This window comes from Dermacentor silvarum, chromosome 8, assembly GCF_013339745.2.
Source record: "Dermacentor silvarum isolate Dsil-2018 chromosome 8, BIME_Dsil_1.4, whole genome shotgun sequence".
Classification (NCBI taxonomy): domain Eukaryota; kingdom Metazoa; phylum Arthropoda; class Arachnida; order Ixodida; family Ixodidae; genus Dermacentor; species Dermacentor silvarum.
The window spans coordinates 182,343,803-182,355,141 of NC_051161.1; the positions used below are offsets into that span (position 1 = coordinate 182,343,803).

The 11,339-nt window shown below is 45.6% G+C and overlaps 1 protein-coding gene across 1 annotated transcript in view; it reads right to left on the reverse strand.

The window, feature by feature from the left end:
• Positions 1-329: 329 nt before the first annotated feature.
• LOC119462918 (uncharacterized) overlaps positions 330-11,339 on the reverse strand; it is a 20,216-nt gene continuing 9,206 nt past the window's right edge. Inside the window, exons 2-3 of the mRNA XM_037724090.2 lie at positions 6,695-6,816; positions 330-1,026 (exon numbers count right to left, since the gene is read on the reverse strand). Of these exons, the coding sequence (XP_037580018.1) occupies positions 467-1,026; positions 6,695-6,794 (660 nt within the window). The 5' untranslated portion in view covers positions 6,795-6,816 and the 3' untranslated portion in view covers positions 330-466. The remainder of the gene's footprint in view (positions 1,027-6,694; positions 6,817-11,339) is intronic.

The window sequence follows — 11,339 nt, forward strand, 5'->3', positions numbered from 1 at the left end:
TCTAGATAAGCATAGTTGGGACTACTTAAGCTTAGTCATCGCTAGCCAATCGATAGCCAATTAATAGCTAATCGATAAAATGCTGGGTATGACTTGGTAGTGCCTAGCCTAGCCCAAATACGTGGCCAATACCTTGCGATAGCCGATGAATTGCTAATCAATAAATTCCGGAAAATTCTGGGGATAAATTGGTAGTGCTTAGCCTATCCCAAATACATGGCCAATTTATTGCGGTAGCCAATCAATGATAATTGATCGATAATCGATCAATTATCAATAATATTTTTGTCTTTAGTAGGATATAAGCGGCAGAGACTCTCATTGCTCTATGAGTTGTTTATTATGAAGGGCACATATCCCGAAAGTTGAGCAGATGGTTAGGTTTAAAAGATGAAGGGTGGGGGTCAGTCCGCGAGCTTGCGATGCAGTTCCGCGTCCGAAAACTGCGTAGTTTGCTGAAGCAGTTCTATCGGACCGATTCGACACCAACGATAATGCTCGCAAGATCGCAGCGGTTCGCGCGGTCTTGCAGCCACTTCTGCACTTGATGCGGACGGAGCGCTGCCGCAGCGCCTTTGCTACGCTGTTGCTGCTGGTCCCAGATGTAGTACCAAAGCATCGGAGATGGTTTCCAGTGCCTCGAAGTCAAGCGCACGCTTTCGTTCGCTCTTTTCAGAGGGCCACGACATCTTCGCGGAGCATCCACAGGCGACGGCGTGCGACCGGACTTCCAAGGCGTTGGGCTTAGCGAGAGCACCAGGCACACGTTGAACGGCAACGAAGAGCGCAGCGAAGTGTTCGTCTTGTTGGATGTGTCGAACGCCAGTACGGAAGTGTTGACAGATGGCGGTGGGCAGGTGGACGCGCCGTCTTCTTGGTCTTCGCTACAGCTTTCCGGAGTGGACACTCGTGGTTCGTTGAGCTGCGTCACGCCGCCAACGTTTACTAGCCACTCAATGTAGCCGCACTGTCTTTGAAGGTGCTCGCATTCTCTCCGGCTCAAGGCGTCCGTGTCGTCTTGGCTGACTAGAAAAAAAGACCAAAAGAACCATCGTGAGCATTTTTGGGCCTCTCATGACGCAGAAGGTATGTCCTCCAAATATGAGCCGGCGTTCAGAGAACGGCGCATCTCAAACGGCGAATACCCTCATCTCACATTTGTTCCACCTTTTCTGGAACAGTTTCCTTCTCTTAATGTCTAGTAGCCATATACAAATAATACTGATTACGCGGTGGCTTCATACCTTTTTATACGTCCATTCGATGTTCAATTTAAGTTTTGGTGTTCTACGTTCCAAAACCAGGATATGATTGAGGCACGCCGTAGTGGGCGACTCTGGATTAATTTTGACCACCTGGGGTGCTATAACGGGCACCCAACAAGGACATGGGCGTTGTTGCATTTCTTCCCATCGAAATGCCGCCGCCGCGGCCGGGATTCGAACCCGCGCCCTCGGACTTAGCAGCGCAACGCCGGAGCCACTGCGCCACCATCGTGGGTGCCGTTCGATGTGGACCATCGCGGTCAAGTCTGCCGGGCGCGCAGCATGCCTAATAACTGCTGGCGCTGGTTTTCTACATCTGTGTGGAGCATTACGCGCTGATCCTATCTTAGACGACATATATTGAAGCTATTATTAGCTTAGTGTGTGGCTGTTGACGAGCTGCGCCACTACCTTAAAGGGACACTAAAGGGAATAATGATATCCTCTGTATCACTAGAATACCCGTCCACAACACTGAAAACACCACTCTTACCGCGAGAAGCCGCTTGCTATGCCAGAAAGAAACGAAAAACACAGAGGCGAGTGGCGACGCCACCTTGAAGTTACCGCACCAGCTCACCGTGACGTCATGGATTTTGACAGCGTCTTTTAGGTCACAGTAAATTTTGTAGCGGTAAAGATTGACTACATTGTGATCTAAAGGAGCCCAAGACCGAAATTAAAAAAACTTTGAGCTTCATTTTCTCTTCTAATAGTTGACATATTGCAGTGTAATTAACGACAGCAGAGTTTTAGATGAATACTTTATCAGTCTAACTTGATTTATTGTTTTGCTTTAGTGCCCCTTTACACAGACACTAAAGAGAAAAATTCATATGCAGATCCAGCACATCTTGGAATATATGTGAAGCGAGGCTTTTGCGAAGCGGTTGAAGAAAAGAGAAACGAAGAGGGAATGGTGGGGAGGCTAACCAAGGACACGCCCGGTTGGCTACCCTACTCTTGAGGAGGGGGAAAAGGGAAGAATAGATAAAAAGAGAACAGAAGAATAATAGTCAGTTATTCGCAGAATCAGTCACAGAGGAATCTCCGCTGTCAGAATGGTTCGTATAATCCAGTATTCATCAGGAACTGCAGAAGGCCCTTTGTGGCTTTTTTGCATGCAAGAGTACATAGGTCATGGTCCAAGGATCGTTTCTTCCGAGAGCGATATGTGATCTAACAGGTTGAGTTCAGCTTTGAAAGTACGTCGTTGAGTGTCAAAGAATGGGCAGTGACACAGAAGGTGCTCTAGAGTCTCATCGCACCCGCACAAATTGCACGCCGCACTGTTGGCCATCCCTATTAAGACCGTATAGGCGTTGGTAAATGCGACGCCGAATCACATGCGACACAGTAGTGTCACGACGGGAGAGTCCAGGGGGTAGGCGAAGTCGCAAGGTAGGGTCGAGAGAGTGCAAGCGTGAGTTAGTGAAACCAGGTGAATTCGATCGTAGAAGTGTGATGGGGCGAACAAGCAATTGAAGTTGCCGCGCAGTATCCGTTCTTGACAGTGGTATAGGAACAGGCTCATGTTTTTTTTATTAGCCGAGCGCGCAGCTGCATCTGTGCTTGCGTTGCCGACAATTCCGCAATGGCTCGGCAACCATTGAAATACTATGTCGTGTCCTTGCTCGAGACGGGTAGAAACCCTGCTATGAAGTACTCGCACCAGTACCCTGCGAATGTCAATTCCGTCGGCATCTGCGATGGCCTAGCAATCTTTTTTGCGGTAAAGCTGGACTAACAGTGTATTCTAAAGAACCGAAAAATGAAGTTAGCAAGTTTTGAGAACATTTACTACGCAGCAACGGCTTCAATATCAGAAAATGACGTCACTTTGACGTACTTACGCTCAGGTTTCGGTCCGAAATAATAAAAAGAAAATGGAACTGATGTTTGACTATTTTCTGTACCAATCATCAACCTCTTACAGCAGAATAACGTCAGTACTTTTATTGAGTAAAATTATTGGTCTAAGGTAGTTTGGCGCTTCTCGGATGCCTCTTTAAAGGAAGCCTGCTCGTCTCGCAAATGGCGCACCTAGGTCGAAGACATAGCCGAGGTGACATTTCTCAACGTACGGCTGATATAGTTAGTGAAGTGCCATGTTCACACTCCAAAAGAACAGTTGGTGTAACATATGCTGCTATCCGGCCTAAGAAAGCGCCAATCAGCATATTGGTACTGCATAATGCGTGATTATAGCCGTTTACGCGCATACATGCACGTAAACATTGCGTTGGAGCCATTCGTTCATAAAACTAGCTACAAAGCTAGGAAGGCGCGTTGATTTAAGTCATTACCCATTACCCATGAATATTTGCCGCATACGAGGTTTTAGTTAAAACGTGAACAGTGCGGTTCACTGATGTGTACAGCGCGCGAGCGGCACGCTGGATGGATGGATGGATGTTATGAGGCACTTTCGTTCCCTTTGAAACAGGGTGGTGGGTTGCGCCACCAACCTCTTGGTCTTATTTTGCCTAAGGTCCTACCTATGTTAGGCTCCGGCGTACGCGGGCGACGCATGTCGGCGTCTTCTGGGTGCAAGGTAGTGCGAACAAGAACATGCGCGGTCTAATAGATGTACAAGGGTGCGATTTTATACTGTTCGCAAAAATCACCATTCGCTTGCGATTGCGTGTTTGATCAGAACAGCACTTTCGTCAGCAAAAAAAAAAAAAAAAAAAAAAAACATGCGGATCTCAGGGGCTGTGGGAACCTGTTTAAGCAAAGCTTTCTTTGGTGTTTGGTATGAACACTGTTACTGCTTAGCTACCACTTTCAAGTAGACTACACGACCCGGTTGGACACATTTTCACTTGGAACGGCATTGGTCAACGTAAATGTGTTGCGCTCGATCATGCAAACGCCACGCATGACGACAGAAATGCCATACGCGCCAAATGCCCCAAATTTTTCGTAAACCTTACAAATTTGTCTTCGCTTTACGAATGTTGGGTCAAATTCCGCGAAACAAGCTGTTCGCGAAAACGTTTCGCTAGTAGGTCTCCGAACCTCCCTTTGGAAGTTTTCTAATGGTGAAAGCATGCAAAAGGGCGGCTTGCATTGAGCAAGTTGATGGAGACAAGTTGAAAAGTTCCAGAACCGGCGAAATCTGCAAGAGCAGTCGCTGAATGATTTACTGTGCTATAGAAAACAATGCCTTGCTTGTCATTCTCGGCTGTTACGGTTTTGCTGCTACTGCATCGAGAGCTAAACCATCATTATTAGAGTACTTATGTATACCAGGAAAGGCGTGTGCTTACCACAGGCGTTCAATGTATACTTGCCCCCCCCCCCCCCCTCCTCCAACTTGGATTTTTACGAATTTTATTGTACGCAGGTTGGAAGGTATGCATTACAACAATCGAACGACAATGACGGCATCAAGACGACTGTATGACGATGGCACGAGGACAGTGAAATCACTACGACAAGATTACGACCACTGCTCAACGACGACGCTTGAGAAACGACGACGTTATGACAAAGACAGCGTGTGACGCCAACGACATGACCATTGGATGACGGAGTCGTAATGTCGACGAAAGCTTGGCGACAATGGGACCACGATGCTAAAATGATTATAATGGTATGACAAGGACGCGGTAACTGCAATCGTATGACTAGGCTCGAATGATGACGACGAGGGCGTGTCCACGACGGCATAATGAACATTGGAAGATGAACGTGTAGTGTTGACGACGGTGTGACGACAAAAGCGTGACAACGATGTGACAACCACAATGGCATGACAAAGGACTGACGACGGCCAACTGATCACGGCGAAATGACGATGCCGGTATGAAGACGACGACTTGAAGATCAAGGCGTGATGGCGAGAACGTAGTGACGGTGACAGAGTGAAAGCGGCGGAAGGATGACGATAAGATCGCTAAGTAATGATTACACGAGCATGACGACGGATTACGACGGCGTGATAACGTTTGCGTGTTGGCGCTGCAGCTGACGTCACGCTCATGTGCGTCCCCTGCACAAAATCGCGGGTCGCTTCAATTCACCCTATATCCGGTGTGTATACTATGTCCGGTACCGGCCAGTTGTGGAAGATTATAGCCAGCAAACAGGATGGGTGGCACTGGTACGAGGATCACGGCGTGACGACGGCGGCAAGACAAAAAGACGTGACCACAGTCATATGACGAAGCTGGAATGACGATAGCGCAATGACAGCGATGAAATGACAACGCCGTCAAGACAAAAGCATGACGACAATGGGATGACGACGCTGGAAATCACTACGACAGAATGATGACGACAGAACTACCATGACACATGACGGCGCAGGAATGATCGCAAGCAGCGGTAGTAAAGATAGGTGTACCATTCTCTGTACGAGCTGTTCGGCAACACAGAAGCAGCGGTAAAGTCGAAGGAGAGAGAGCGAGAGAGAGAGAGAGAAAGTAAGGAGAGGAAGGGTAGGGAGGTCAACCATAAGAGTGTCTGAATTGCTACCCTGAAAGTTGAATGAAGAGGCAAAGAAAACAGGCTTAAAAACGCGATTCTGGCCAATCGCGGAAGCCCAGAAAACGGTTCGGTTTGCGGAACGTTACGTGATTTCACCCCAGACCTTCGTTCGCTGCTTTTGACGCTTGGCAATGTTGGTAAGCACCTTCTTTCTTATGGGCGTAGCGTGAGGGCGCTGTTTTTACAATTTATAATAGGGATGACGACACTGGAATCACTGCGACAGAATGACGACAATAGAACTACCATGACACATCACGGCGGAGGAATTTTCATTGCCATTACATTATCATTTGTTTAATTCACTTAGTAATTACAAGTAAGTTTTCCTATGGTATCCTTGGTGTCGTTGTTTGGTGGCTTCTAATGTTATGATTAATAAAAATAGCCCCCCCTACACACACACACACACACACACACACACACACACACACACACACACACACACACACACACACACACACACACACACACTGCAGCTGACGTTCTTCTGCTCCAGATCACCATCAGCTACACTTCACTCCTCTAAAGAAGCAGGAGCTGTGTCCAGTTAGTCTCTGAACTACACTGTGCAATGTGGTGAACGGAGTTTACATCAGATCCTTACTCAAAGAGTTGCGACCTATTGCTCAAACGCATTTCTCGAATTTGCCGCTAAATTGACATTGATTTTTGTGTGTGTGTGTGTGTTTCGCATGCTCCTGGGCGCAAAAACTCGAACCAGCAGCGTTGCACGCGTACACCTGAATAGACTCTGCGCTCGCGTGTCCTACACAGCACTATGTTATAACGCACGGCGATGAAATAAATTTGCTAGAAGTTTCTGCGTCTGCAGAGGCATTGACATCAATGTGTTTCAAGCCACTAGTTGCTAAGGTGACGTTATAATATAATAACCTGCGACAAACTCATCATGGCATTATAAAATTACTTACTCCAACAGAACCGTAGAAATTCTTTCCTGGGGCCGCAGTCGCTCGAGTGTCGCAGTTGGCGTCGTAGGAAACACAACTGTGCCTTGGTGGAGGAATTCATTCTTCCAATGTGATGGGCGTGACTGCAAAAATTAAGGTAGGAGTCAAAATAATGAACATCGAACGAGCAGCCGTGACTGTAAGACTGTTCTTGGAAACAAGCAGTGTGCGCCACGAAAAGATTGAACTAGGGAAAAACAAGAACCGAAAGGGTATCTTTGTTCTATCAATGATATTGTTTGAAAGACCAGCACACGTGCATGCGCACACGTAAAGAAATATAATAAAGCATAGTCAAACAAAACCTTCAAAATGCCAGCATAAGGTAAAATCGAAGGTTAGTGAACGGCGGCTTTTTCGAATAGTAAATATGAAATAGCAAAAAGCAGACGCATATAGTTACACCAGGATTATTTGGGTGGAATTGGGTAACACGCTTCTAATTACTAGCGAAAATAAACAGCCAACTATAGCGGAGAACAAATATCGGTTGTAAACATCAGGTGACTATCATCATCATCAGCCTATATATATATATATATATATATATTTTTATGTCCACTGCAGGACGAAGGCCTCTCCCTGCGATCTCCAATTACCCCTGTCTTGCGCTAGCGTATTCCAACTTGCGCCTGCAAATTTCCTAACTTCATCATCCCATCTGGTTTTCTGCCGACCTCGACTGCGCTTCCCTTCTCTTGGTATCCATTCTGTAACCCTAATTGTCCACCGGTTATCCATCCTAAGCATTACATGACCTGCCCAGCTCCATTTCTTCCGCTTAATGTCAACTAGAATATCGGCTATCCCGGTTTGTTCACTGATCCACACCGCTCTCTTCCTGTCTCTTAACGTTAGTCCTAAGATTTTTCGTTCCATCGCTCTTTGTGCGGTCCTTAACTTGTTCTCGAGCTTCTTTGTTAATCTCCAAGCTTCTGCCCCATATGTTAGCACCGGTAGAATGCAATGATTGTACACTTTTCTTTTAATAGACAGTGGTAAGCTCCCAGTCAGGATTTGGCAATGCCTGCCGTATGCACTCCAACCCAATTTTATTCTTCTGTAAGTTTCTTTCTCGTGATCAGGGTCCCCTGTGAGTAATTGACCTAGATAAACGTACTCCTTTACAGACTCTAGAGGCTGACTGGCGATCCTGAATTCTTGTTACCTTGCCAGGCTATGAACATTATTTTTGTCTTCTGCATATTCATCTTCAACCCAATTCTTACACTTTCTCGATTAAGGCCCTCAATCAATTGTTGTAATTCGTCTCCATTGTTGCTGAATAGGACAATGTCATCTGCAAACCGAAGGTTGCTGAGATATTCGCCGTTGATCCTCACTCCTAAGCCTTCCCAGTCTAAGAGTTTCAATACTTCTTCTAAGCATGCAGTGAATAGCATTGGAGAGATTGTGTCTCCTTGCCTGACCCCTTTCTTGATAGGTAACTTTCTACTTTTCTTGTGGAGAACCAAGGTAGCTCTGGAATCCTTGTAGATGTTTGCTAAGATATTCACGTATGCCTCCTGTACTCCTTGATTACGCAATGCCTCTGGTGACTATAATTGTCATTAAATTAAGTGCCTGAATAGCCGCGCGATATCTTTAGTGCATGCTTGCAAACAAGCTTTCCATTAGTGATAGCTAGGTTGCTGTATGACTAGAGATCCAAAAACGCTCAATAAATGGCTTTTTGAAGAAAGAAGTTGTTGAAAAATAAAATAAATAAATGCCTAAATATTTGTGTGCCGCTGGCACAATAAAAAAACCAATTACAATGACCATATCACTGGTTGTAGCACAAGACATAAAACTGCTACATGACTAGAGTGCATGAAACACTGCAATAACAACAGTAATTAGCAAAAATAGCAGGCTGTCATGTAATGGACGAGCTAAACGTGGAACTGGTCGCATTTGCCACCGGGTGCTACGTGTCCATAATGCTCCGTCCCAGTGATGGAGGCAGATGCGTACCACCTAATAGGGACATGTCCAGGCTTACAATCGGAACGCTCGCGTCTCCTACTGCAAGCCGGCCTCCGCTACAGTGTGACAACCAGCTATGACCGCTGGATACATAACAGATTCCACAAAACACTGCTTCAATTCATACACAACACAGGCATCACAGCACACAAATACACATATGCACATCAATAATGCCTGAAGGGCAAGTCTTTCTCGCAATAATAAAAAAGGGTAACTCAGGGGCCCGATCTTTATCAGTCACAACTATATGAACCCAACAAATAATGAAGAAGGCGATAGTACAGGGGAAATTATTTGTAATTTTTATATTATTTTAAAAGATAAAGGAAAATTGAACTGTAGGAATGAATTTGCTGCCGGTGGAAGCCGGTTGCACAGCCACCGGACTACGCGCGCGCCGTACGACCAGTAGTGCTACGGCGGCGGCTGTTCCCCCGCCCACATTGTTTGGTTTTTATGTATGTGTACAAGATCTAACACCGGGGGTGTTCGCCAGCGCCACGCGCTTCCGCCGCAAAACCGAAATGAAAGCTTGCACTACCGGCTTTGTTTCTGCATTGCTTCGAAAAGTTATGGCTGTTTTACTTCCGATAGTTGGCGATACTTTGTTCAGCAGACAATGAGCAGTTTTCCGACAATAGTGGCTTGTTGCGAAATATTTGGTTAGTCTCGGATATTCTAAAGTACCGAAATAGTTCATTTTCGATTACCCGTCAACCTTGGCGCCAGGCGAGGGTAGATTCACGAGCGCGAGGAGACACGCATGTGGCGCTACGTTCTCGCTAGAGTTAGTGCGCTACTTGTGAACGGCGTCGCATCGCCTTTCCCAGATGTGTCGCATTCATGTACACGCGGCTACAGATTGCTTTTATGGCAAGTCGCCTTTAGCCTCAGATCAACTTCACATTCTTCGCCGGGAAGTGAGCAGTCGACAATGGCTGTCGCTCTGCCGCCCTTCCAAGAAAATTTCGGGGCCCTGCTGATCACGGACGCAGCTTTGCGATGCTGCTATCAAGTAGCGAAACCAATAACGTAATCGGAAGATTCGCTTCCATGCCAGGGTATAAAAGCGGAACTTCATGTCGATAACTTCAATAGACTTGGTTGCACCGTTTCGGGACCCACCTACATGCAGCTCTTGTTGCACAGATTGGTGACAAACATTTGGTACATTCAGTACGAAATGACGACAAAACCATAACGCTGGTACCGAGTCCACGATTTCTTCCTGGTTTGGTGTATATTATGATGGCATAAGGCAGTTACTACTAACATCTGACGTAGAACTCTATTCCAGGCTGCACTGTGACTCAGAAAGTGATCAAGGCACGGAAATTGACTCACTGAAGAAGACATTATATATATATATATATATATATATATATATATATATATATAAGTGAAAACAGTATGCGGCATACAAACAAGAATGCCTGCCATTCAGGATGAGCTAGGTCGATTGAGACAATGCGAAGCAAAGATCTCGGAATGTGAGAATTGTTGCGAAAGCAGCAATAAACAATTGCACGACCTCGTTTGATGACATAAAGAACAGACGACGCCGAAATACCTTAAAAATTCGTAGGATCGGTAATTATCACGGTCAGCGCCCATGCACGTCTATTCGAATTTTCGATTACAGGGAGAAAAAAATCTCCGGCTGTAACAAACTGAAGGGCACACATATATCAGTATCCCAAGGTTTCTTCACAAGGACAAGAAACATCCGATCTAACTAACGGCGCTCAGCGGCAGTTGAACGGGCAAACGGCACAAAGATATCGCAATCAATTGATAAATCAAGACTAAAGAGAGGTACCTACGCATGGGATCCGGAACAACAGAACAGAGTGGAAATAACAAAAGAGGTCGCACATACAAAACTAGATCTCCACGCCTAGTCATCTGCACAAGGTAGCGCCAAAGAACGTAAAATGAGAAGATAACAAGAGAACGGTTTTCCGCATCGCTTGATGTCCTAATGCTCCAAGGGTTGTCAATAAAATTGATAAATTAGAAGAATACCTCGTGCTTTATTACCCAGATGTTGTTATAATTACCTAAGCTTGACTACATGACAATATACGTGATGCTGACATGCGCCTGGATCGTATTCATTGATGCGCACAGATCGTGATGGCCGCGGAAGCCGCATAGCTATTATAAAAATCAGTGTAACCTTTCAAGAGTCTGGAATAGCTAACCATGAAAGCACACAGTTTGATAATGCATCATTGCTAATAGTTGCCATTTATAGACGCCCTAGAACACCTGAGGAATAAGTTTCGAATGTGCATGATTACCTAACAGGAATAAACATGCAAATTTGTTATTATCTGGTGATTTTGATCTAGCTGGGATAGGTTGCGATAAGTTAACTATAGGCAGTAGAGACGCAAAAACTGAGTACCTGTAGGATAAATTTAGTTTTTTCGTTTATCACAGATTGTTCAAAAACCCACATGTGTTCAAGGAAAGGCCTGCTCAGTATTTGATCTTTAATATCGCAGTCGATAACATCATACATACCTATTGAAGAAGGAAATTCAGATCATAAGATGCTGGTTCTAACACTTTTCACTTTTAGTGTGAGCGTTAGCCACAACGCGAAACC